The sequence below is a fragment of the Muscardinus avellanarius genome, assembly GCF_963383645.1.
Source record: "Muscardinus avellanarius genome assembly, chromosome: 9".
Taxonomy (NCBI): domain Eukaryota; kingdom Metazoa; phylum Chordata; class Mammalia; order Rodentia; family Gliridae; genus Muscardinus; species Muscardinus avellanarius.
The window spans coordinates 108,981,754-109,009,155 of NC_137795.1; the positions used below are offsets into that span (position 1 = coordinate 108,981,754).

Genomic DNA, 27,402 nt, shown 5'->3' on the forward strand with positions numbered 1-27,402 from the left:
GGTGTGATGGTGTGAGGCTGCTGGGACGTGCACTCCTGCCACCCTGGGCTTGGAAGGGGTCAGGACTGCTGAGGGTGCCCATGCCCTTGGACCACCTGCCAACAGGGCAAGGGATCCACCATGCCCATAGGGACCCAGAAAGAGTGCGTGGACGCCTGTCTGTGCGGTTTGACATGGGGCAGAGGCAAGTCCGGGTAGGATCAGGGCAGGCGGGCAGCAGGAATTTGGGTTCTTAACTGGCTACTGCTTCTGACTCCCCAAAGCACCCCAGAAAACCCTGGATGGGTTGAGGTCGACAGAGGCTAGAGGATAGCTCTACACTGCCCCCGTGTGGTGGTCTCGCCCACTGCCCCTTTCCTATCAGACATCCATTGGAAGGCTGGGCAAGCAACTCTCATTAAAGGTCTGATTTGTTTGAAACAGAGTATCCGTGTGACACTCCCCATTCATACAGGCTAAATCAGGGAGTTATTATTTGCCATACAAAACGATAATTCCCCTGGGGAAAGAATTCATCATGGGATTCCTATAAACGGTGAAATTTCCTTGATGTGTAAAAAATATTTAATAATGAGGTAAAATTGATATTACACCTTTTATAGGAATCCATCTGTTGTGCCAAAGAAGCCATGTGTGTTTGGCTAAATACTGACGCCCAGAGGGGCATCGCTCTTGCCAGGAGCCAGCGGGGGGCTTCTGAGATGCCATCCATTGCTCAGACAAGGAAATGGGCTGGCCCTGGTGGCCTGGGGTCAGACTCTGGCCAGGAGGACAGATATGGCAGCTCTCCCCCCTTCGCGTGCCCGAGAATCACCTGCGCACGGCTGGGCAGGGACCCCCCGCGGCACACACGGCGAATCCCCAGGCTCCACCCACACGGCCAGAGATCGGGATGAGCAGCTCCGGAGCGGGCTCCGAAACGCAGCCCGGGGACCGGCGGGAAGGCGCGGCGGACAGCCCGCCTGCCAACAGCGCCGCTCTGCCCTCCGGCCTCCCGCGCCCCCACCAAAGGCTGGGGCATCACCCTCAACCCGGGGTGAAGGGCGGGAGAGGCATTCCGTGGGCGATGAAAGGGACGTGCCGCAGCCCGTCCTGCGGTGGCCACACAAAAGAACCAGACCGGTGCCCCTCGGCCCACGTCCCCGGGGGCCCGGCCCGGGGAGACCCGCTCCCGCCGGCCGCGCTGCCTCGCCCCTGCCACCCGGCTCCTCGCCCCCTGGTCCCTGCGGGCCCGGCCCGCCCGCCGCCCGCCCCTGCGCGCGGGGCCCCCACTCACCTGCGGCTCCGCGCGGGGGCGGTGGGCACCGGCTGGCCCTGGCCCTGTGCCTGGCTCTGCCCGGGCGGGGGCGCTGCTCGCTTGCGGGCGGGCTCCATGCCCGCGGGGGCCAGGCCGGGTCGCACGGCGGGGCTGCCCATGTACGGGGAGCCCGGGGGGCCCATGGGCGCCCCCTGGTGGGGCATCCGGGCTCCAGACGGCATCCCGGGGCGCTGGGGGTGGGGCGGGGTGAAGCAGAAACCGGCACCCGTGGGTCAGACCCCGGCCCGGGCCCCGGCGCCGGCGCCCCGCCTTCGCCGAGACCCGGGGCTCGGGACCCTGAGCGCGGAGCGGTGGGTGGGCGCGGTGGTGGGAGGGGCGGGGGCGCCGCGCGTCGGCGGAGGGGGCTCGGCGTCTCGCGGCGGGAAGCCAACTGAAGCCAGGCAATTGCCCCGGGCAGAGCCGAGCCTCCGGGCTGCGGAGGGACCGCAGGAGTGAACATTAATGGCGCCTTTCAACCTTTCAGAGGATGTTCACATCCGCACGCTCCTCTGCCCGGCGGGCTGAGCAGGTCCCTTCATCCCCACTTGACGGATGAGGCTACTGGGGCTCAAGGAGAAAAGCGACCTCGCCAAGGTCACGCCGCCCATCCCGCCGGCCAGGGCAGCACCAGCCTGTTTGCCTGGGCAGGGCGGCTGCAGGGGACCTCGGCCCCCCCCATTCCTCCCTCCCAGCCTCTGCTTTGCCTTAACTCACCCCCTCTTCTTTCTGTGGCCCCTTTGGCCTCAAGCTCTCAAACCTTCCTCCCTTCGCGGGCTCCAAACCTCCACACCCAGGGGCACCTCTGCTTAGCCAGCCCCTTAGTTTCTCCCATGGCGAAGGCCAGAAGCCGGGCAAGGGGACCGAGCCTTCTCAGTTCAGAGCCTGCCGGGTTCTCTGAGGGGAAGCTGGGCTGCCAGGGAGGGGCTGGCTGGCTGGGTCAAAGGCTGCATTTCTTTGTGTTCCCAGCTCTCCCTTGCCAGCCTAGAGCAGAGAGGTGGCCCACCCCATAGCCCCCTTTCCGCCCCAGTGTCGGCAGAAGCGGAGGATCAAGGGGGCCATGGAGAGAGAGATGAGGCAGGTGATATTCCCTTGCCACTAGCCCTGGGTAGCCAGGTGGGGCCTAATGAGGGATAAATGCCCCTGGGTGAAGGGATCAAGACCCCACTTGTCCCTATCACAGAAGGGAGATGAAGAGGCTCCGGGGAGGCTCGGGGGCTATGGAGCAGAGGGGAGGTGGGGTTGAGAGGGTAGGGGGATGAGGGAGAGAGGGATGTGGCTGGTTACCATGTTAGACCCCATCTCACCCCAGGCTTAGAGGAGCCCTGCCCCTGAACCCGGGCTTGAGGCTCCCTTCCAGCCCGCGCCTAACCCTAACACCCTCCACCCCCAGCCCTCAGGGCAGCTGTCTCTGCCCGTCTCTTGCACAGTGGCACAGGCCTGTCTCTGTGTCCGCCTCCCCCACCCCACCTGAGCCTGTCACTCTGCCTCGGGTGTCCGCCCAGAAAGGAGTCCAGCCCGGGTCGCTCCCCAGCAGCATAGCCAGGCCCTGAGGGGGAGGCCCATAGTCAACTCCATGGGTTGCCCTGTCCCCACGGGATGAGCCTCTTTAAAAGACTTCCCCCAGCAGCACTGTTAGGATCGGTAACCCCACAGGCCCACAGGGCACCCTGGGAAGTAGTGCCTCAGGGTCCCTGGGCTAGAGGACAGGACAGGCTGCCTGAGGGGAGCCTCGTCCCTATCAGCTGCCTTCCCATCCATCAAGGCCAGTGACACTGGCAGGCTTAGGGAGAGGCCCCCAGAGGAGGCTCCTGAGCCCCCAGGGGCTGAGCCCTGGCAGCACCATCCCTTGAACAAGCTGCGGTTCTGGGGACCCCAGCCCTCCCTGAGAAGGTGCGCCTTCCCGGGGTCACCACCAAACGCGACCACAGTACGCCCTTCCCCAGCCCTGGAGCCCTGCCTCCTTCTGCTGGGGCGGCATCCCTTGGGTCCCAGGCCCCACAGTCCCTGTGGCTGAAGCTGCTGTGCTGTCCCTTGGCTCCAGGCCTCGTGTCCGGGCCTCCAGTCTTCCTTCACACCTCTGAGGTGTTAAGGCCGCCAACTTCCGGTGGCTGAGCCCTCCAAGGGGACCCTGAGACCCCTTAACTTGGGGTCTGCCCTGGCCGGGCCAGGACCCAGCCCAGAGCCCCCTGGCGGGAGGCAGGGGTCGCTCAGACCCAGAGCTCCCCGCTCGCCTCCAGGGTCACCTGCCTCTTCCCAGAGACACACACAATCGGAGTGGTGCTGTCCGGCCCGGAGCCGGACCACAGGCAGCCGGGTGCCGGCCGCCGGCCCCCACCCCACCCCCACCCAGGGCCGTAGCACCTGGGCCGCCAGGGCGGGGGGCAGAGGGACCCACGTGGGGCGGCCCCCAGCCCCCCCCCCCCCGCGAGCCCGCCGCCGCCTCGGTCCCGCCGCCGCCCGGGACGTGTAGGGATGCCGGCGCCCCGAGGGCTGGGGAGCGGCCGCCGCGGGCCCTCGCCGCCCCGCTCCATTCAGCCCCGGCCAGCTCGCCGCCTCCCCGCCAACTTTCCCCCACTCACCACCCCATGGACCAGAAACTCAAAAAGTTTGCTTTTCGTGGCTTTGCGCGCCCCTCCGGCAACTTCGTCCGCGGCCATCGGGGTGGGCGCCGCGGCTCCTCTCCCTCTCCCTCTCCCTCTCCCTCTTCCTCTTTCTTTCCCTTTTCTGCCTTTTTTCCTCCAACTCTCCGCTCTGAGTCCTGCTGGGCTCTCACACTTCTACTCGAGCGGAGTGGGGAGGGGGCCCCTTCAGGGCTGCCCTGACGGCCCACGGCCCACGCCGCCGCCGCCCGCCCGCCGCCGCGGCCGCCGCATTCCTGCACTGATAAGACAGAAATAGTCGGCGCCGGGGTCTGCCGGGCGCGGCCGGAGCCGCCGGCCGGCCGCGGTCCACACGGCAGGGCGGCGCGGGCCGGGCAGCGCGCTGGGCCAGGCCGGCGGCGAGGGGCGGCGGGGGCTCGCCGGCCACCGCTCTGGCCGCAAACAGTTTCCCGGTTAGGGGATGGGCCGGCGGGGCCGGGCGGGGGACTGGCAGCTCCAACTTCCTTCCCCCCGCGGCTCCCGCGGCATGTCTGAGCCCTTTCCCCAGAGACCGGCCGGCCCAGGCGGGCAGCTCTGGCTGCGGGAGGGCCGGCGCGGGTGTGCGCGGGTGTGCGCGGGTGTGCGCGGGTGTGCGCGGGTGTGCGCGGGTGTGCGCGGTGCCGGCCCTTTGTGGCGCGCGGCGGTGGGTGCGGGTGTGCGTGTGCGTGCACGGACCAGCGCCCGGGCGCGGGCCTCCCTCCACGCGAGCCCGGGCCTGCGCCTTTCCGCCCTGTGGGAGTCTATTTCTGGGTTTGTGAGTCTTTGTCTCCGTGTGAGAAAGTGCGGGCCATAGGGGAAGCACTTCCGAAAAGGGGGCACGGCCAGGCTCCGGAGAACAGGAAGGTGATGGAAGGCAGGGACCAGAGTGCCTGGGTGGGTGGGGGACGGAAGGGGCCCCGGGGCTCCGTGGCCTGGGGTGGGGGTGGGGACCCTGAGGAGCTGGGGCGTCTGGCCGCGGTGGGGCCAGCCTCGAGACCCCGAGGAGAGCAGGGGTGGGTGGGGAGATTAGGGAGCCCCAGAAGGGGCGGCGTGTGGGGAGCGGGCACTGCTCTCGGGAGTGGAGGAAGGACAGATAGGAGGAGGGGCAAATTCGGCGATCCCCCGGCGGGGCGTGCCGGCCCCGCCCACGACCGGAGCCCCGCCCCGCCCCTCCTCCCAGGGGAGGAGCCCTTGAGCCTCGGGACAGCCGCGGGTCAAGTTTATAGACCTGCTGGGGTTGCACGGTCAGAATCCAGGGGGGCGAGGGGCGATGCCTGGCGGAGTTTGTTGAGACACTTGAGGTTGGGCCCTAAAAGCCCAGCATTGCCCTGGGGGTGGGAGGGTTCTGACCCTTGACCCCAGAGTGCCTTCAGAGGTCAGGACCAAGAAGAGAGGGCATGCTCTGCCAGGGGGCCTTTCTGCCCGCAGCCTGGTTCTCCGTGGGCGCTAAGCTCCTGGATGTCACTACCCAGTCAGGTGTCCACTGTCAACCCACAGAAGGCATCTGGTCCAGGATGCCGTACCTGGGGATGGACAGGGCCCTGGCGAGGTGGCTGGGTGGGAAGGCTGCCCCCATCAGCCACAGGCCATGGCAGTAGCCTGGGGAGGTGACCTGTCTCTCCTCCAGTGCCCCACCCTTTCCCTTTTCTGAGACCCTGATCCTGCCATTTCTTCGTCTGCTGCCCCCCTCCTGCACTCTGCCTGTCCCATCACACCAACCTGTAAAGCCCCACTCAGACCCCACCTCCTTCAGGAAGCTTCCGGGCCCCACTCCCATGCAGAGCTTTCTCTAATTCACAGACTCCTTGCCATCTACCCTCGCCAGGAATCCGCACTGGACTAACAATGGCTGACATGCTCTGTGCTTCATACTGGTTAGACTTGACTTCCTAAAGCGGCGTGCCCCTGGGGTCAGAGCTGGTCCTGGTCCCACTTTCTCCCACGAATGCCTGAGGGTGTCTCCCCAGCTGGACAGGGCCATGGATGGAGCAGGTGCTCTGCCACTGACCTGAGGCCGTGCGTCCTTCTAGCAGGGTCCTAGAGACCAGAGCTTGGAGGTTTGGGGGCAGGGTTGGACACCATAGGTTTTGTGTAAAGTTAGTGTTCTCAACGTGTGTGTGTGTGTGTGTGTGTGTGTGTGTGTGTGTGTGTGTGTGTTTGTGGTACTGGGGTTCCTGGAAACCCTTCTACCTCCGGGCTACACTCCCAGACCTATTTTATATTTTATTTGGAAACAGGGTCTCTTAAGCCAGCAAGGCTGGCTTCCAACCTGCGCGATCCTCCGGTCTCCGCCTCCCAAGCTTGGGGATTACAAGCGTGCGCCACCACGCCCGGGTGTTGGGGATTACAAGCCTGCGCCACCACGCCCGGGTGTGTGCTCAACTTTTGGTGAAACTTTATGGGGGGGGGGGAGCAGAAGCAGGCTAGCACCCCAGCTTGGGAAGGAGGCAGTGGGGGCGTCCCTAGCATTGGTCATTTTGACAGTGGAGGAGGATCCTGGAGGTGAAGATGCCGAGGGCTGGGTGAACACCAATCCCAGGGAACTGGTGGGCAGCACTCAAGTCAGTACATACTTCCCTCCTACCGACCCCTGGGAGGCGTCCTGGAGCTGCACAGGCAACAGATACACCAAAGGTACCCCCCAACATAGCCCGCCAGACCCGCGCACCGCACAGAGGCGCGAGCAGCCAGACGGATTTGCAGGGCCACCCCACGCACGAGGCCCATCCACAAGGCACGGCCAGCAGACAGGTCCATGCTCCTTCCAGGCCCTGAGCGTGGGTCCTTCCCGCCAGAATGCAGGCGTGGCGGTCCCCGCTCCCTCGACAGAAGCCGGGACCCCGTCGGCTTAGCCCTGCCGCGCACTCGGGTGGCCAGGGGTCCCGGGGAGAGTCCCGCCTCCCGGGAGGCGCAGGGCGCAGGCCGCACCGGGCAGGCCGCGCGGCGCCCGGAGCCGGAGTCCCCCCTGCCGTCCCCCCATCTCTCCTTCCTCGCAGAAGCAAGACCAGCACCAAATGGCAAAGCGCCGCTCCCGCTCGCTCGGGAGAGATGCGCCGCGGCCTGCGGGGCCGCTCGGCCGCCTCGCCCCCCACCGCGCCGGAGCCCGCGCTGGCCGGGCGCTGGGGGCCCGGGGCCGCGGCCCGCGCCGCCCTCCCTCGCCCGCCGGCCCAGGCCCGGGCATGCGCGCTGCGGCCTCCCTCCCGGTGAAGGTCAGCCCAGGGCCCAGCTGCAGGACTCCACCGCGGCGGCGGGAGGCGGAGGAGGGAGGAGGGATGCAGGGAAGAGGTTTAACTCCTTCCCCGCGGGAAGATGGCCACCGAGGCCGGCCGAGCCCCGAGTCCCGCCCTCCCGCCTCGGGTGGAGGTCCCGCTAGGGGACTCAACTGGGGGGAGAGGAGGGAGGGGGACGGAACAGGAGAAGGGAGGCTGGGAGAGAAGGGAGGCTGGCAGGGGAGAGCGAGGAAGGAGGGGAGGAACAAAGGAACCAGACTGGAGGGAGAAAGCACGGCCTAGGAGGGACCCTGTCCCTTTGCTCTTCACCCCAGCAATGAGCTCCCAGTAGAGGAATAAAGTTGCCTTTGCAGATGAGGGCGTGTGCGTGTGCGTGCGTGTGCGTGTGTGTGCGCGCGCGTGCACGCCCACAGATCACTTGGAGGGCTCAGGTCCAGGATCCCTGATTTCTGTGATCCGGCCCGTCCCTGAGCCACCCCACCTTCTCCTCTGGTCACTACGCCCCTGCGCAGGCCACGACAGCGACCCAGAGTTGGCTCTGACCTTGCCAACCCGCCTGGCCTAAGTCCAGGCACCCAGGAAACTCTAGCTAGACTTGGGGCCAGCCTCAGCCCCCAGAGATAGGAGGGGCACCCCAACTTGCAGCAGCAGACAGGAGGTTTGGACTCAGACTGGGGGTGTGGGAGGCTGCCTCCCTGCCTCCCTGCTGTCGGCCTCCAGCGGGCGTCAGGATGTTTGAGTACCTGGGCCGCTGTCTGCCGCTGCCGGGGGCTGTCTCTTTCTGTGACTTTGTATTCCTGTGTCAGTTTTGCACACACGTGTGTGCGCGTGCACACACAGATGAGGAATATAATAGAAGCAAAAAAAGAAAGAAAAGGAGCACAAGAGAACAGCGGAGTGACCTTGGGCCCTGGCTGTTATCTATCTCCCGCCCTGGTCTCCTGAGAGGCCTGGCCACGGGATTCCCAGGGTGCTTCCTACCCGAGATCCAAGGATTCCCGGAGACAGAGAAGAATCCAGGGAGCCAAGGAAGAGGACAGAGGGAGGAAAAGGGGGGCAGAGAGACTCGGAGACCCAGACCCAGGGCAAGCGGGTGCTGTTGCCAAGTGAAACCTGGGCTGGCTCCCAGCCCCTCCTCTGTGAACCCCGTGGGGACCCCGTCCCCAGGCACTCCCTGCTCCTGGCCACACAGCTGGGCTGAGCCCTCACTGTGGATTCCGGGCAGCAGGGCCAGACCTTACCGTGGGATCCCCGGGGTCCTGCTCGGTGGCCAGGTGCATGGGAAAGGTTAGCTGAAGGAACAGTCCTCCTTCCTCTGCCTGCGTGGGCTTGCTCAGTCTGATGGGACGCTCCCTGACACCCCTCCCACCCCGCACACCGCACACACAATGAACTGCAAACACCACGCTGTCACTGCTGGGCGCAGGAGTCAGAGCGGGCCTCTGGGCTCTGAGCACCCCGCTGGCCGGGAGGCACGTTTTGGATTCACAGCTGGTTTCCCTTCAGTCTCCTCACGGCTACCGTTAATTAGGTGGTCTTCTCATAGCGAGACACGCCCAATGGCTTTTGGACACACACACACACACACACACACACACACACACACACACACCCGTTTCCCTGAGAATATGAGGTGGAGCGTCTGTGGGATCCTGAGGGTACAGTCACCCTCCCATGTCCACCCCCGAGTTGTCCTGCCCCGCGGATGCCAGGCCCACATCCATGATGGAGGCACCCACTACCCTGGCCTACTGGCTGCCTGGCCCATGGAGGAAGAGACGTGTCACACAGAATTACCTCGCTCCTGCCCACCTCCCTCTGGACTAACACCTTGCAGGTCTGGCCACAGGTAGGGGCTTAGATGAGGCTGAAACCCAGAAACCCAGGGCCCAGGCAAGGGAAGGCAGGGGCTTAGATGTGCAGGGTAGTTGAGACGCCACGCAGCAGGGAGCTGTCCCTGTCCCCCCGCACTGGAGCTTGGGCACTGCTGCTCCCCCTCCCCCCAACACACACAGAATGCGGGAAGGTGCAGGCCTGGCGCCCGCGCCCACGCCTGGCCACCTCCCGGCCCCTCGGTGCACATCTTTCCAGGAGTTCTCTCCTGTGCCCCGCGGGACCCCAGGCTGGTCCTCTCCTGGGCTGCTTGGGGCCCCTACCCCAGCACGAGGCTAGTATCAGGGTGGGCTTCCTGGTGGCCTGATGTCCTGACGCCCTCCTCAGAAGCTTCCAGGACCCACGAGGCAGGCTTGGGCTTGCCAGCCACTGAACTCTTCACCCAAGTGAAGGAAACTGAATAGAGAGAAAAAGTTCATCTGCTTCTCCTTAAGTATTTTGGGAAGCCGGGCGTGATGGTGCAGGCACACTTGTAATCCTAGGACTTGGGAGGCTGAGACAGGAGGATCGCAGGTTCATGGCCAGCCTCAGCTACTTAGGGAGGCCCTCCTCAACTTAGTGAGACCCTATATCAAAATAAAGAATAAAAAGTAGGGCTGAGGGTGTAGCTTGGAGGTAGTCCCTGAGATCCATTCCCAGGACCACAAAAAAACTATTTTGGGGAGATTACACCCAATGACAGTAGACAGCAGATGTATAACTGAAAGAGCTGGGGGCATGACTGGAGCCCCTCCCAGAGGTCTTCAGCCCCAGCAGGAGCGGGAGGGTGCTCAGGCCTGAGCCTGCAGCCCCAGGCTTCACCTGCCTGGGCTCTGCCTCCAAGTCCTTCATCCCCAGATGCCCTGCAGCTCCCGGGACCCCAGCTCCATAGCGCTCTCAGGACCCCTCTTCTGCTCCCAGCTCCCGACCCCTGAAGCCCTCCTACCTTCTGGACTGTCATAAGCTAATTTCCAAGATGCCCCGCCTCTTTGTCAGCAGCCCTCTGTCTTCTTGCAACAGAAGGAGGCTCCCTGCTGATGTCAGCGTCCACACTACCTGCCCGCCATCCCTCTTCCTTGGTCACTCAGCCTCCAGTGGTCCTCCACCCTCCCTCAGCCACTGCCCCCTAGGTCCATCTCTCCTTTTTGGTTCTGGGGATTGAATCTGGGGGCATCCTACATCCTAGCTACACCCCAAGCCCTATTTTATTTTTTATTTTGAAACAGGTCTCATTAAGTTGTTACAGGTTTCCCTGAGTTGCTGAGCCTTGGCCTTGAACCTGTGATCCTCCTGTGTCAGCCTCCCAAGTACTGGGATCACAGGCTTGAGCCACCATACCCAGCGTAACATTTTAGAGTTAAGTCCAGCCTCACCTGTTCCTTTCCACACCTGTGCACCTGCTTGTGGCCTGGGGGAAAAGATGCGCAGCCTCCTGGCAGCCCCCCTGTGGACGCCAAGCAGCAGCCTCCCGGCGTGGTGCTGCCCAGTCGCCCACTCTACCTCAGCACACGCATGCGCTTTCTACTCCTGCAGGAGCATCCCGCGGCTCCTCCTGTAGCCCCCAGCTCCCTCGCCCACTCCCCCAGTAGAAGATTCAGAGAAACTGAATGGAAGCCCATTCCCCTGCCCACCAGCAACCTTCCCCCTGCTCTTGCAGATGGGCTCTCTGCACTCCAGCCTAAACGGACCGGTCCCTCAAGTGCCAGCTCCCATCCCTCTCACCCCCGAGAGCACCCCCATCACCTGGCCCGCAGCTTCCCGTTCCTACAGGTCCCTCTGGCCAACGTCCACAGCACCGGCCCTTCTCGTTCACAGGTGTGCCCAGTCGTAACAAGAGCTGCCTGCGCCTGCTCCCTTCCCCCTGCCCCATAGGGAATGCCCACACCCCATAGGTCAGGCCATCGGTGCGCCCGGGACGCACAGGGCCAGGCGCGCTCCCAGGCCGCATGGCTCAGCCAGCCGCCGCGTTCCAATAGCGGCTCACTCTCTCCTCGAGAAATATGTCCCCCCTTTCCGGTCTCTCCTCCTGCCCTGCCCCGCCGCTCCTCAGTGGTCCGGTGTTTAGCCTTCTTTTTCAGCGTGGGGGACTTTGAGGGGCTCGGTTTCTAGAGACCTCATCATTAACCCTTCTCTTAATTTACATTCTCCTTCCTTCCTTCCTTCTTTCTTTTTTTTGGGGGGGGGGATACTAGGGATGGAACTAAGGGCATTCTACCTCCAAGCTACACCCCCAGCCCTATTTTTTATTCTTTATTTTGAAACAAGATCTCACTGAGTTAGTTGCAAAGGCCCTCATTAAGTAGCTGAGGCTGTCCACGAACTGCCATCCTCCTGTCTCAGCCTCCCAAATGCTGGATTACAAGCGTGCGCCACCACGCCCGGCTCCTTCCTTCTTTCTTAGGATTGAACCCAGGGGAATTCTATCTCCAAGCTACACCCTACCCCTTTCATTTTGTTTTCTTTCTTTTTTTTTTTTTTTGAGGTACTGGTGGTGGAACCCAGAGGCTTTCTACCTCCGGGCTATACTCCCAGACATATATATATATATATATATATATATATATATATATATATATATATATATATATATATTGTTTGGAAACAGGGTCTCACTAAGTTGCTGACAGCCTCACTAAGTAGCTGAGGCTGGCTTCGAACCCGTGTGATCCTCCTGTCTCAGCCTCCCAAGTGCGGGGATTACAAGCGTGTTCTACCACGCCCGGCTCATTTTAAAAATGTTTAAATAAGGTTTCCACCAAGTTGTTGAGGTTGGCCTTGAACCTGTGATCCTCCTGTCTTGGCCTCTCGAGTACTGGGATTACAGGCATGTGCCACGGTGCCAGCCTCTCTTCCTTTAAGGACCATGTACATGAGGCAACTGTGAGCTTTCCTTCTAGCCCAGGCCTCTCCCAGTCCTTAGCTCGTGTGTCCAGCTGTCCACCTGGCATCTTCTCCCAGATCTTTAATAGGCGGCTCAAGTTTAATCCTGCTGTTCCTTTCAGCTGTGGCTTATTTCTTTGCTTGGACGCATTGTGAGATCCTGTCTGTCTTTTACATCCATATCCAATCCGGTTTTCTTTTTTTTTTTTTTCATGTGTGTGTGTGTGTGTGTGTTACTAAGGATTGAACCCAGGGGCATTCTACTTCTGAACTCCACCCCCAGCTCTATTTTATTTTTATTTTGAAACAGGGTCTCACTAGGTTGCTGGAGCCTTACTACTTGTTGAGGCTGTCCTCGAACCTGCAATCCTCTTCTGTCAGCCTCCCAAGTCCTAGGATTACTGGCGTGGCACCACCACACCTGGCAGCAGCTGCTGCTATACCCCTAGCCATTTTTTATTTTTTATTTTTATTTTTGTGGTGCTGGGGATTGAACCCAGTGACATTCTAACTCCAAGCTCCACCCCTAGCCTAATTTTTTATTTTTTATTTGGAACCAGGGCCTCACTAAGTAGCTGAGGCTGGCTGCAAACCCGGAATCTCCTGTCTCAGCCCCCCAAGTACTGGGATTACAAGCGCGCACCACCACACCTGGCCTTTTTTTTTTTTTTTTTTGGTGGTACTGGGGTTCCTGGAAGCCCTTCTACCTCTGGGCTACACTCCCAGACCTATTTTTTTATATTTTTATTTAGAAACAGGGTCTCCTAAGCCAGCGCGCGCGGCTTTTTTTTTTTTTTTTTAAATAGGGTCTGCGCAGAGTTTTAGAATGCTGAGGAGTTCCAAGTTGTTGCTCAATAATAAAAAAAAAAATCTGGTAGTGGTGGTGCACACCTGTAGACCCAGCTACTGGGGAGCCTGAGGCAGGAAACCCCTTGAGCCCAGGAGCTGGAGATCAGCCTGGGCAACACAGCAAGACTGTCTCAAAACGAAACACAAATAAAACAGGAAAAATCATGTCACTTTTGTTCTTGGACTCTCCCAGGGCTCCCAATCAGATTCCAAGTAAGGGCCAAGGTCCTGCAAGTCCCACAGGCTCTCTCGCTGCCTCCGGCCCTCCCTCCCACCTCAGCCTGGCTCTTGGCAATCCCAGGTCTTGCTGGCCCTGCTCTCCAGCCTACTGCTCCCTCTACCCAGGACACTCTCCCTCTACTACCTGCATGGCTTTCACCTCCGTGTGTGTGTGTGTGTGTGTGTGTGTGTGTGTGTGTGTGTGTGTTACTGGGGATTGAACTCAGGGGTGTTCTGCCACTGAGCTATACCACAGTTCTCTTTTTTTTTTCTTTTTGGTACTGGGGATTGAACCCAGGGGCATTCTATCTATGGGCTAGACCCACAGCCCTTTTTTGTGTGTGTGGTATTGGGGATGGCATCCAGGGGCTTTCTACTTCTGGGCTATACTCCCAGGCCTATTTTATATTTTATTTGGAAACAAGGTCTCACTAAGTAGCTGAGGCTGGCTTCGAACCTGTGTGATCCTCCTGTCTCAGCCTCCCAAGTGCTGGGGTTACAAGTGTGCACCACCACACCCAGCTCCTATTTTATTTTTAATTTTGAAACAGAATCTTACTAAGTTGCAGAGGGCCTCACTAAATTGATTAGGCTGGCCTCAAACCTGCAATCTTCCTGTCTAATCTTCCCAAGTACTGGGATTACAGGCATGCCCCACCGTGCCTTGGCTAGAAGTTTTTCTCCCAATATCTCCTTTTCAAAAGAGGCACAATCTGTCCCCTGTCAAAAGGTGCAGCCTCCCACAACTGCCCACACCCCTTAACTCTTTTAATCTGCCCCGTTTCCCCACACACTGTACACCTTCCGCCAGTCTATATAATCTACTGCTTACTATGTTAATGTTTAACTTCTCTGCCATTAGAACGGGAGCTCTAAACAGGTGGGGATTTGTTTTTTGTCTCGTGTGCTGATAACTCTTAAGTATCTGCCCCTGGTAGAGACTCCAGTGTAAGAAAGGTGTTGGGTGAAGAGGCCCAGTCACCTCAGGTTCCGGCATGCTACCAAACCACGTTACCATCCCAGTCTGGGTTGTCATGGGAACAACATGACCTGTGATTTGGAGAGGACTTTGCTGGTGGCCGAGCACGTGGACACATTGACCTGTCTAATCTTAATAGATGCCCTCTCAGGCGCATGGTAGGATTCCCATTCTAAAGATAAGAAAGATGATGCTCTGAGAAGCCGTGTGAGTCGCCGCTCAGGTGTCAGTGAGGCTGGGATCGCAAATCTGTCTCCTGACCTTTGAGGTCCCTGAGTTTTCTCCTTCACCCACGGCGGCCTGCTCAGGATCCTTCTGGAAGGCCGGTCTGGTGGAAAGGGCACTAAAGCCACACATGCTGGCTTCCTCCACCTTACCCAAACACCTGCTTTTTGCTTTATTTTGGTAGTGGGGATTAAGCCAGGCGCATCCTACTACTGAGCTACATTCCCATTTAATAATTTTATTTTGTAAGGAGGTCTCACTGAGTTCTTAAGGTTGGCCTCGAACTTGGATCCTCCTGCTTCAGCCTCCCAAGTAGCTGGACCCAGAAACACCTGCTTTTTTTTTTTTTTTTTTTTTTTTTTTTTTTTTTTAATGGTACTGGGGATGGAACCCAGGGGCATTCTACCTCTGAGATACACCTCTGGCCCTATTTTTTTCTATTCTTTTTTAAAATTTTGAAACAGGTTATCACTAGATTGTGGAGAGCCTTACTAAGCAGCTGAGGTTGTGTACCACGATCCCCTTGTCTCAGCTTCCCAAGTACTGGGATTACAAGCATGTGCCATCACACCTGGCTACCAACTGCCTTTTAAAGAAGGAAGTGAAAATCTCTTAGAAGCCTTTACTTTTTTTTTTTTTTTAGATTTTTTTTTTTTGTGTGTGGGGGGGTCTGGGGATGGACCCAAGGCATTCGACCTCCGAGCTATACCCCCTGCCGTATTTTTTATTCTGTAATTTTTTTTTTTTGGTGGTACTGGGGTTCCTGGAAGCCCTTCTACCTCCGGGCTACACTCCCAAACCTATTTTTACATTTTTTTAAAATTTGGAAACAGGGTCTCCTAAGCCAGCACACGCAGCTGGCTTTGAATCTGCGCGATCCTCCTGTCTCTGCCTCCCAAGCGCGGGGATTACAAGCGTGTGCCACCACGCCCGGCTTTTTATTCTATAATTTGAAACAGGGTCTCACTAAGTTGCAGAGGGCCTCACTAAGTAGCTGAGGCTGTGATCCTCCGGTCTCAGCCTCCTGAATGCTGGGATCACAAGCTGCGCCACCACGCCCGGCTCAGACGCCTTTACTTTTAAACTGAATCCTCCTCCAGTTTCCCTTTCCCTCTCTCCCTCTCCCCCCTTTTGTGTTTATGTGTGTGGTGCTGGGGATTGAACCCAGGGCATTCTCCCTCTGAGCTACATCCCCAGCCCTAATTTTTCTTTCCTTTTTTTTTTTTTTTTTTTTAATTTGGAAACAAGGTCTTACTAAGTTGCCGAGCCTGTAATCCTCCTGTCTCAGCCTTCCAGGGACTAGGATTATAGGCATGCCATCACACCCGGCTTCAATTTTCTCTTAGAACACATCCTTCAGGGGCCGGAGATGTAGCTCAGTGGTAGAGCTTCCCTAGCATGCAAAGAAATAGACACCCCAAATCTCAAGCAGACTGTTTCAAACACGGGGAATACAAATTCTAGAAAATTTAGCATCAGGTGTGTGAGATAAATTCCAGTGTGAGATAAATTAGGTGTGTGAGATAAATTCCAGTGCGTTTGAGGTATAAAAATTGGCCTGTGTAAACTTCCTTTTTAGCCAAAATATGAATTATAATTTTGATTAAACTCAGAACAAACCCGTTCTCACAGGCTCCTCCTGGTCTTAAGGACGGATGTCCACATGTGTAAGTTCTGTGACACACGCACACACGGCTCGCCATGGCGCACACCTCCCCGCCCCACCCGCCACTCTACCCTGCTGCCTTCAGGAGTTTGTGGCCCCCAGGATACTGCTGCTTTCCCAGAGCCACTTGGTGGCCATGGGTTTGGGGATCTCAGAGTAACCATCTTGGCTCTACAGAAAGGTAGGAGAAAAAAAAATGTGAATAGCAGCGGGCTAGGTCTGTACAGATCGCTGTAGAGTTCTTGGGAGGACCTGGCAAAGGTATGAGGGGTTGGGAAGGGACAGGGCCTACGAGGCTGGTCCATGACCAAGGATTTCACAGTCCAGGCCGGGCTCAGCATCTCCCCTGTCCCCACGTGGCACAGCCTGTGCCAACAGATGGTGCCTTCCGCTTCTGGGCTCGGCAGCCAACACGCCCCTGAAGATCACAGTGAGCAGTGGGAGGAGATGGGCGGGGTGATCTCAGGGTTTACACCTGCTTGGGGGCCCCCTGGATCCCACAAATCCTGTACTCCTCTCCCCTCACCCTTATAACCTATGGGCAAGGGGTGGCAGGTGATGAGGCCCCACACCCCAGAACTGGGCCTTGGCCATCGTAACCTAGCAACCCAGTAGGTCTCGGCAGGTTTTGACAGATGGGTCTCAGTGTCCCGCCATTGCTCCAGTCCTTCTGGGGTTCTGTCCTCTCTGGGCTCTACCCCTGTTGCACTGAGTGGGGCCTTTAGAAGGCTCCATGGTATGATGGCTCTTAGCCTGGGTTAAGGACAGGGCTTTTCAATTTGGGGGCTGTTGGCATCTGGGGCAGGATGCTAAGCATGTGCTATACCCATGAGGTACTCCCAGCCCCAGGGTGATCTGTTCTCATGGCCATCTTGTGTGCAATGTCAAGAGCACCTTGGATGTGAACCTAAGAACAATCTGCAGGGCCACGTGGGCCTGGGGGAGCTGAGGGTTGGGGACTGCAGACAGGTCACCCCTTCACTGCCCCCAGCAAGCACCTCCTCCTGACAGCTACTCCTGGGACCTGGTGGCTGTTGGGAAGATAAGATGGATGGAGGGCTGTGTGCCAGAGGTGTATGCAGGGCTTCCTCAAGGGAGCAGGGAGCAAGGAGCAAGGGTCCCTGATGGGTGGGGAGGGGCACCTGAGCAGAACCCTGAGCCAATTAGAAGGAAAGGTACTGCTGGGTGGGGTGCTCAAGGGTGGCACAGGGCACCACGGGTCTAGGGGCTTTTGCCCCATTGGCTACCTCTCTGAGGACCAGGTGAGAGTTACCCCGAGACCCATGATTTTTCTCGGTGTGAATCTCATGAATCGCAAGAAGGGTGGGACAGGTGCCCAGCACAGCCTTGTGGGTAACAAGGACAGCTGACACACACAGCACTTGCTGCTGAGCACCATTTGTTCAAATCCCCTGACATATGTAAGCTCAGTTAATGCTTACATACCTCACCAGGTGTTACGGTTTAGATACGGAATGTCTCCCAAACCTCATGTGTTAGGCGACAGTTCAGAGGTGAAACAACTGACTCCGAGGGCTCTAACTCCATCAGTTTTGAAGCCATTGATGGATGAATCACGTGAGTAGATTTTGCTGGGTGGTAACTGTAGGCAGGCAGGGCATGGCGAGAGGTCACTGGGGTGTGACCTTGAAAACTATTATCTGTTCCTGGTCCTTTTCTCTCTGTCTCTCTGTCTCTGTTTTCTGGATGCCATGAGCTAAACAGCTTTCCTCAGCCATGCCCTTCTGCCATGCTCTTTCTGCCTTGGAGCCAGCCCGCCCTGGACTGAACCTCTGACACCATTAGCCAAATGAACTTTTCCTCTAAGTTCTTCTAAGTTCTTGTTAGGTCCTTTGGTCACAGTGATGAAAAGTTGCCTAATACACCATGTAAAGACACTCATTAACCCATTTTGATGAGGCTCAGAGAGTTAATATGGCTGTCCCACTGCTGCACAGGAGGGATGGAACCGCTCTCCAGTCTACATTCCAGCCCTGGCTTGTAGGCAGATTTGGTGGGAGTAACTGAGACAGTCCCAGATACTCCCAATAGATTTATTTTTAAAAAAGAAAGAAAGAAAGAAAATTGGGTGTGGGGCACAGTGCTTGGGAGGCTGAGAAAGGCGGATCGCACAGGTTCGAAGCCAGCCTCAGCTACTTAGTGAGGCTCTTAGCAACTTAGTGAGACCCTGTTTCCGAATAAAATAGAAAATAGGTCTGGGAGTTTAGCCCGGAGGTAGAAAGCCCCTGGGTTCCATCCCCAGCACCACACACACACACACACACACACACACACACACACACAAATAATAATAATCTCAGGAGGTTCTGAGGTTTCAAATCCAGGATGAGGATGTAACTACAACTTTGGACCTGAGAGGGGACCAAGGGGCCAAGAGAGGCAGGGTGTCCCTGCATCCATGCAGGCCCTGCCTTTGCTGCAGTGAGCTCTGCTTCAGTGCCCAAACACACAAGATAGGTCCCTGAGGCCCTCCATGTGTCCCCCGGGTTCCACCTGCAGGCGTGCCCTCACTCCTTGCCACTCCGCCTTCTCCCCATGGCTTGCTAGGCAGTGGTCCCTCCAGCCCAGACAGGCTCCTGCACGGTCCACACTGCCTGTCAGTGTGGTGAGCGCCTCCGCTCCCTTGGCACTCACACCACTCCATAGGCAAGGCTTGCATCCTCCACCTCCAAACGACATCTCATGCCTTCTCCATGTCTGCATCTCTCCGCCAGCATCCCAGGCCAGGCGGCCACCATCTCTCTTCAGGATGCACCTCTTCACGTGGCCTCTCTCTAATCTGTTCGCCATGGCCAGAGGGAACATTTTAAGATGGATGGGGGCCACAGTACATCCTTGCTTAAGACCTGGTGATGGTTCCCTCAGCACTGGTAGACTATGGATTCCTCACCAGGACCCATCCGGCTGGACCCACCCTGTGGATGCCCTCGACCCACTGGTCCCTGTCAAGTCCTCAGACTCATCGAATCCTTGCCTCCATGGGGCCTCTGCATATGCCATTCCTGTGACCCGGCATGCTGAGCCCTTTGGGGCTCATCGTCAGGTTCCTGAAGACAGGATTTGGTCCCTGAACAGGGAGGCGCAGATGTTGGCTCCTACCTTGGGGAGGTGCCCAGGATGGCAGTGGCTTTTGATGCAGGGAGGGAGAGTAGCACACCTGTGCAGCCCTGGGAAGGGCCCTGGTGATGGAGCAAGGGCATAGAGAGGCAGCCGACCCCACGTGGACCTCAGTGGGCCACCTCCTTCCCCCAGACAGAAGGCAACACCAGTGAAGGGTGGTGTCTGGAGGGCCTGGGAGCCCCAGGGAGCTGTGCCCACACCTCTCTGGAGGCAGCGTCGGTAGCCAGGGCTGAGCAGTGGTGAGCTGGCCACAAGGGCCGGGCTGGGGCTGACTGGGTAGAGGGGCACTGAATGCCCAGGGCACCCACAGGCATAGGAGGGCTGAGGTCTTCTCTGGCTCTGCATACACTCAAGTGAGGAACCCAGGAGCCAGGTAAGGAGCCAGTGTTCCAGTGTACGATGGATTTAAGATGTCCCCTAGCTGGGTATAGTGGTGCACACTTGTAATCCCAGTACTTGGGAGGCTGAGACAGGAGGATCACAGTTCATGGATGGCCTCAGCTACTTAGTGAGGCCCTTTAAAACTCAGTGAGACCCTGTTTTAAAATAAAGAATAAAAAATAGGGCTGGGGGTGTAGCTCAGAGGTAGAATGCCCCTGGGTTCCATCTCTAGTAATGCAAAAAAAAAAAAAAAAAAACAGTCCCTAAGCCAGGTATGTGACCCATGCCTGTTATGGCATTGAGAGGTTGAGATAGGAGAATCTCAGGTTTGAGGTCAGCAGCCTCCAAAACTTAGTGAGACTCAGCAACCTAGCAAGACCCTGCTTCAAAAAAAAAAAAAAAAAGAGTGGGGGTATAATTTGGAGGTAGAATACCCTGGGTTCATTTCCTGTCCCTCCCCCCCAAAAAAGTTGCCCAAAGGTCCTGTGTTAGGCTCTGCAGCCAGGTTGAGAGCCGTGATGTGGCTAGAGGTGGTCGGTGGGCAGGCCCTGGAGACCGTGTCTGTTACTGCCATGGCCTCCCTGCTCTCCCGCTGCTTTCTGGCTGCCATGAGGTCAGGCAGCTTTGCCTCTCCTGCCATGACTGGCAGCGCCGTCAATGCCGTTCTCGCCTCGCCCCTTGGAGCCGGCCAACCATGGACTGATCTCTGAAACCCTGAGTCTCAAATAAACCTTTCTCCCTCTCAGTTGTGCTGGAAAGTTAGTCACAGCCATGAAAACCCTGACTCAAACACCCAGCATCCAGCGGCCAAGGGCCAAGGGGCTTGACAGTGGAAGAGTCATCGTGTCCTCTGCGGCGGCCATGGCCGAGACCGGAGCCCAGTCGCCTCCCCGAGGCTCCGGCCACCTAGAGCTTGTCTTGTCTCTCTTTCACGAGACACATTTCAGCATGCCCCATATGGGCTGAATCCCATCCCCCCAAAATGATATGTTGACATTTTAACCCTCAGTACCTCCAGACATGGCCTTATTTGGTGAGAAGGTCCTTACAGAGGTAATTGGGTTAAGATGAGGCCACTCCAGGGCCCCTGATCCAATGCAGATGGCATACTTAGAGACTCGTGGCCACAGAGACAGACATGCGGGCGCAAGTGACCGAAGAGGCACAGGGAGGGGATGGCCTCCTACAACCCAAAGAAAGGCCTGGGCAAGCGGGGCGTGGGACGCACGCCTGTCATCCCAGTACTTGGGAGGCTGAGACAGGAGGATCACAGGTTTGAGGACAGCCTCAGAAAGTGGTGAGACTCTTCATCAACCTAGTGCAACCCTGTTTCCAAACAAAAAGTAAAAAAACAAAACAAAAAAAAAAAAAAAAACAGGGCTGGGATGTAGTCCAGAGGTAGAATGCCTTTGGGTTCCATCCATCCCCTGTAACTAACTAACTCTCTCTGTCTGTCTGTCTCTCTGTCTGCCTGTCTCTCTGTCTGTCTGTCTGTCTCTGTCTCTCACACACACACACACACACACACACACACACACACACACACACACAGCCGGGTTTAATCTCTGCGGCGTAAGCCACCCAGTCGACGGAACTCTGCTGCAGCAGCCTGGCTGCGGTTCACCCGTCACTGGGATGGCAGACTGCAGCCAGCAGCCTTTGCTCTTCCTGGGTGGTTTGCATGTGACCTTCGGGCCAGCCGTGGCCACCCTGGCCTCTCCCCTCGGAATGGCCTCTGTCCTCCTGCAGCCGTGGAAATCGAGGTCTCAGAGCCACGCACTCTATCAGCACAGTGTGGACAGAACCTGGGGCGGGAGGCGGAACCCATCCCACCACCTAATATAGGAGGGAAAACCCTCTGCGCCTTTGCCATGGGTCCAGCGTCACCTACCTCTCTCACTGGGTTAATATGACAGCAAGGTGGTCATGAGACGCATCTGTGAACAACTGCTTTAGGTCACAGCGTCCAGAAGCCACTGTTGCATGGACGTGTCACGCCCGGCGGCCACCTGCCCAGCTCCAAAGTCGCTGTCACCGAAGCCCCCTCGTTCTTCCTGATGTGTCCCTCCCCACACTCGTGAGGCTGCTGGACTCAGCACTGATGTTGATGAAGGTGTGGCCCAGCTTCTGGCTGCTTGCGGGCCCTGACCCTCAGGGCCAGCCGCACGGCATGCCGAAGCCCAGGGACGTGGCCGGCCACCGGTCCTCGCTCCAGGAGGTGCGAAAAAGGACAGGCAGCGGGACAGAGCCTCCCGCCCCATGTACGCCGTGGGCTGCGTCTTCCCTTCACAGCAAATGTATTCAATTACCCTAACACTCGGCCAGGGACTTGCCAGAGCGTCCCGGCAGTAGCTTAGGGTCAGCCCCGGTGGCAGCTTTTATGCGGCCGCTGCAATCAGCAGACGATACAGATCAGAGCTCTGCTGCCCCCGCCTGCCCTGCCAAGAGCCAGCTGTTGAGCAGTTATTTAGCAGCACCCGCCTCTGCAGCCACATTCGTGTGCAAACCCCGGAGATGCGGAGAGACGCTTTGTCAAACACCGCGGGATGAGCACAGGTATCTGGGTGGAGCTTAGCCAATAAGACAGTCCAATTATGCACGGTTTGGGGGGATGGCTGGGGATGGAACTCAGGGGCGTTCTCCTTCCAAGCTATGATACCCCCAGGCCTTTTTCATCTTTTACTTAGGGTTTCCCTAAGGTGCTGGGGCCAGTCTTGAGTGCTGACCCTCCCGTCTCAGGCCTTCAAGTACTGGGATTACACGAATGAACCACTGTGTTGGGCAAAGTATGTGCTATTTAATGCGATTCTCCTAAAACCCCAGGATGCTGAAGGTATGGCTGTTACCATACTTGTTTTAAACACAGGAACAAAAGGCTTAGAGAGCCAGGCGTGGTGGCACTCCCTTGAAATCCCAGCATTTGGGAGGCGGAGACTAGAGGATCACGGTTCGAGGACAGCCTTAGCTACTTAGTGAGGCCCTTTGCAACTCATGAGACCCTGCTTCAAAATAAAAAATAAAAAATAGGGCTTGGGGTGTAGCTCGGAGGTACAATGCCTTGGGTTCCATCCCCAGTATTGCAAAATAATAATAATAATAATAATAATAATAATAATAAATTATTAACAATATAAATAATAAAAACAAATAATAATGACTATTTAAAAAAATAGGTCTGGGGGTGTCGCTTGGAGGTAGAATGCCTCTGGGTTCCATTTCTAGTAATACACACACACACACACACACACACACACACACACACACAGGCTTAGCGAGTTCTCTAATGATTGACCCAAAACCGAACAGCAAATGGGGCTCAAACTCCCTTTTTCTGGTCAGTTGGTCAATGTTGTTTTCCGGTCCCGGTCCGACTGCTGGTCTCCGGAGGGCATTCTACATTAGCCTCTGGGCTCTTCTGGATAGAAGTACATTGCTGAGGGCCAGTGAGCCATCTCCTCGAGATGGAGCCCTACTGGGGCGAGGCAGTGCACGCCTGTCATTCCAGTAAGTACCGAGGAGGCTAAGGCAGGAGGATCGCAGGTTCGCGGCCAGCCTCAGCAACTTAGCAAGACCCTGTTTCTAAATACAAACTAAAATAGAGCTGGGAGTGTAGCTCAGAGGTCGAAGGCCCCTGGGTTCAATCCCCAAGTACTGGAAAAAGAAAAGAAAAGGTAGGATCCCTGATCTGTTCTTGAGGGGAGGGTCCTCAAGTTTTGCATTTTGTTTATAATTTTATTGTTGACAAGAGACTGCAACTGTTAATGCAAAGCTTCTCCAGCTAGGCCCACTGAGGCCTGGAGGTCCTCAGGTCTTTGCAAGGTGAGTGGCTTGGGTTCTGGGTTGGCGGACAGAAGTGGGGCAGGTGACAGGCTTGGGTAAGGGGCGCTGGAGGTGGCTGACCTACGCTGGGCAGTGCGGGCAGATTTTACTGTGTCCACATGGTCTCTTAAACACTTTAATTAGGCATCAGTCTTAAAATGTGGGTGAGTTCATGTTAAAAAAAAAAAAAAACAGATTTCCAGAATATCTTAAAAGATCAGAAATCTGAGCTGGGGTGTGGTGGTTCTTGCCTGTAATCACAATACTTGGGAGGCCAAGACAGGAGGGTAGCAGGTTCGAGGACAGCCTCAGCAGAGGGTAAGACTCTCATCAACCTAGCAAGACCCTGTTTTTTAAAAAATAAATAAAATACAGCTGGGGGTATAGCTTGGAGGTAAACTGCCTCTGGGTTCAATCTCCAGTAACACACACACACACACACACCTGGCAACAGAAGCCTACCAATATCTGGAAACCACTGGATGGAGCCGAGGAAGGGCCGTCCTTTTGGAGAAGCTGTACTTTGCAGGGGATACACTCTCAAGCCACTGGATTCACTCCTTAATCCCTATTTTAGAAGTCGCAGACCCCAGTGCCCCGGCAATTACTGTCAGAGTGGCCTGGACTTTGTGCAAGATGATAAATAGCCTTTGATCTTGGGCCTCCAGCTGGGGGAAACAGAGGCAGGACTGGGGTTGAGATCTGCACAAAGGCTGGCTGTTTTGTTCTGTTTAGGGCCAGCAGGGTTTGGGCATGGTATGTTTTTGAGGGTCAGAGTGGTGGAGACACCCGGATGGGACGCTTGCCCTAACTGGGAGAGCTGCTTAATCTCCCTGTCTAAGTCTCCTCATCTTAAAACTGATGCTGAGCTGGGCGTGGTGGCGCACGCTTGTAATCCCCGCGCTTGGGAGGCGCAGACAGGAGGACCGGAGAAGCCAGACTTGGCAATTTAGCAGGACCCTTAGCAACTTAGCAAGACCCTGTTTCCAAATAAAAAATGAGCTGGATGTGGTGGCACATGCTTATAATCTCCGTACTTGAGAGGCGGAGACAGGAGGATTGCAGGTTTGCAGCCAGCCTCACTACTTAGTGAGGCCCTGTTTCAAAATAAAGAATAAAACACAGGGCTAGGGGTATAGCTCGGAGGTAGAATGCCCTTGAGTTTCATCCCAAGTACAGCAAAAAAAAAAAAAAAAAAAAAAAAAAAAAAGGAAAAAAGAAAGAGAAAAGAAAAAAGAAAAAGAAAAAGAAAAAGAAAAGGAAAAGGGTTGGGGTGTATCTCTCAGTGGTAGATGCCATGGGTCCTGGTCCTCAGCATTAGCAAAACAATACAAACCCTCACAGCGATCCCTCATTGCAGGAGCTCCTACTACTCTGCCCTGCCAGTGGCTCTTTTACTTGGTAAGGTGTATGCTCTAGAATCGGGGGTGCTGCTAAGAAGAGAGGTGGAGACGGGAGGATCCTGACGGGGTACCACTGCCTACCGAATGGCACGCTTTTAAAAGTGTCCTGTAAGATGCGGCGATCACACCCGGAATCCCAGCAACTTGGGAGGCTGAGGCAGGAGGATCCCAAGTTTGAGACTAGGCTGAGAACATAGTGAGACTCTGTCTCAAATACAAATAAAGAAGGCTGCAGGTGTAGTTCAGAGGTCGAGGGTCCCTGGGTTTGATCCCCAGTACTGCACTCACAAAAGGCATCTCAGCGTTTTCTTCTGCACTAAGAGCCCTGGGTGAAATGGGAGAGTGGAGGGGTTAGACGGGAACAGATAGGAGAAGGCTCGTCACAGCGCTGCCTCTGGTGGGGTGGGTGTGGGATGGGGCCCTGGCCACTGAGCACCACGGTGAGCCCTGGTGGTGCCCTGGGACGACCTGCCCTCGCCGCACCGCAGCTCCTGCACAGAGCTTGGCACGCGGGTCACATTGGGTCCTTCCAGGAAGGCCCTGAACCCTATTTTGCAGGGGAGACACTTGAGCTCAGAGAACTGAGCACCTCTCCAGGCTGGCCTGGCTGGACACGAGCCCACGGGTAGTGAGCCACCAGCCCAGCCCTCAGGAAAGGGGAGCCTGGAGGAGACAGGGCCTGTGGGAGAACCGCCTTCAAGTGCCATTGGGCAGCCAGGTGGCAGAAAGGTGCTCCAAATGCCCAGATCAGGGTCAGAGGGAGGAAGATTCCCCATCACCTAAGCAACACCTGAGGAGGCTGTGGACACCGGGAGGGCTGGCCGGAGGAGCGCGAGAACAAAGAAACCTCAGAAAAGGTGCCAAAGCAGAGACACGCCCCTAACCATTCCCCTGCCCCCAGCCCCAGAAATTTACCAACTGTGGCCTGGTGTAAAGCCCACCAGTCAGGGAAATACACGACTGGTTTTGCTCTCCCTCCTGTCCTAAGCCCTCATAAAAACCCCCAGGTCTGTCAGGAAGCGGGCTTCTCACTCAGGGCGCGTTTTCCCCAGTCGGTGACTCCCTCCCAGGTTTTATCCCTGAGGGGCCTGTTCCTTTAGCCGGGCATGGTGGCGCACACTTGTAATCCCAGCATTCGGGAGGCTGAACCGCGGTTCGCGGACAGCCTCAGCTACTTAGTGAGACCCTCTGCAACTCAGTGAGACCCGGTTTCAAAACAAAGAATAAAAAAAATAGGGCTGGGGGTGTAGCTCAGAGGTCGAATGCCCCTGGGTTCCATCCCCAGAAACTGCAAAGAATAAATAAATAAAGCCTGTTCCTTGCTGTGGAGCCCGTCCCTTTTATCCTGTAATTCCTAACAGGAGGGCTTGCTTGAGGTGCGCCCTCCTTCCAGGGCAGCTGTAGAAGGGAAACCCTCAGGTGGGCGTGTGGTCAGGGGCGCCTGCCTGGGGCGGCGCGGGTGTCAGCAGGCGAGAGAGGCGGGGAGGGGAGGCCGGCGCACCTCACGTGTGAGCCACTATGAGCTACCTCTTCAGCCCTACAGTTTTCTTCTGAAGTGAGGGACCTGGGTAAGATGGGGTGGTGGGACTGGATAGGCCAGAGGGGAAACTGAGGCAAAACGGCAAAAGCAAACCAGACCCGCTGGCTCAGACCTTAACCCCGGCACTTGGAGGCTGAGACAGGAGGATTAGAAGTCCAAGTCAAGCCGGCGTGGTGGCGCACGCTTCAAGTCCCGGGACTTGGGAGGCTGACACAGGAACATCACAGGTTCGCGGCCAGCCTCAGCTACTTAGTGAGGCCCTCCGCACCTTAGTGAGACCCTGTTTCAAAATAAAGAATAAAGGGCTATAGCTCAGTGGCAAAGAGCCTGCCTTGCAGGTGTGGCGCTCTGGGTTCGATCCCCAGTTCCAAAAAGACAAAAAAAAAAAAAAGGAGAGAATAAAAAGAAAAAGAAAAATGTACCAGTTTTGGGAATGGCCTAGGAAGATTTGAGAAAGTTCTGATTATTAATACATATATTTCAAAAATTGGGTGAGGGGCAGATCTGTGAAAGGACTTAGTTTCTGCCAAGAAGCAGGCAACTATTCCAATGTAAATTAACCTAGCTAAAGGTAATTAGCAAGTCCATAGGAGAGGGGAACCAGGACTTCCTCATCCTCATTCTAAAGGGGTTCTTTTTTTTTTTTTTTGTCTTTTTTGGAACAGGATTGAACCCAGTACTGCAAAATAAATAAATAAATAAATTAATTAATTAAATAAAAAGGGCAGGGTGCAGCTCAGAGGTAGAATATCCCTGGGTTCAATCTCCAGTATCAAAAAAAAAAAAAAAAGAAAGAAAAAAAAAAGGGAGGAAGGGGCAAAGTATCGCTGACACCTCTGAGGAGCGTGAACATTAGTGTGTAAGGTTTGGTGATGTGGGACTTCACTCCTAGTCAGGGAGAGGGGACGTCTGGAAGAAGTGACACTTAAACTGCGCGCAGCCGCCTGGCGGGGCTGGGAGGGGCGCTGGGGCAGAGGGCCCTGGGGCCGGCAGGTGGCCAGCTGGGTGGTCTGGGCTGAAGACAACACTGGCTCCTGGGGTTTAGATGGTAAGGAGCAGAGGGAATGGGGGCGCGTGTGGGCAATATAACCCAATAAAAGCATATGGCGACTGTCCTGAGGAGGAGACCAGGAGGGGACAGTGTCCAAGGTCGCTCTCGGCTGGACTCAGCACAGTGTCACTGTCCTGTAGCTTGGCTCCCCCAGCCTCCTGCTGAAGGGATCCTGCCCTCGTGTGTGTGTGTGTGTGTGTGTGTGTGTGTGTGTGTGTGTGTGTAGGGATTG

The 27,402-nt window shown here is 56.8% G+C and overlaps 1 protein-coding gene across 2 annotated transcripts in view; it reads right to left on the reverse strand.

Moving 5' to 3' along the window:
- SMARCD3 (SWI/SNF related BAF chromatin remodeling complex subunit D3) overlaps nt 1–27,402 on the reverse strand; it is a gene marked incomplete at both ends in the record, with an annotated part of 35,252 nt that overhangs the window by 4,993 nt on the left and 2,857 nt on the right. The window contains 2 exons of one of the 2 annotated variants that reach the window (XM_080701753.1): nt 1,277–1,488; nt 3,877–3,954. In XM_080701753.1, coding sequence (XP_080557879.1) covers nt 1,277–1,488; nt 3,877–3,954 — 290 coding nt within the window. Of the gene's footprint in view, nt 1–1,276; nt 1,489–3,876; nt 3,955–27,402 lie in introns of those variants that run through there. The other variant, XM_080701754.1, reaches the window with a different exon arrangement.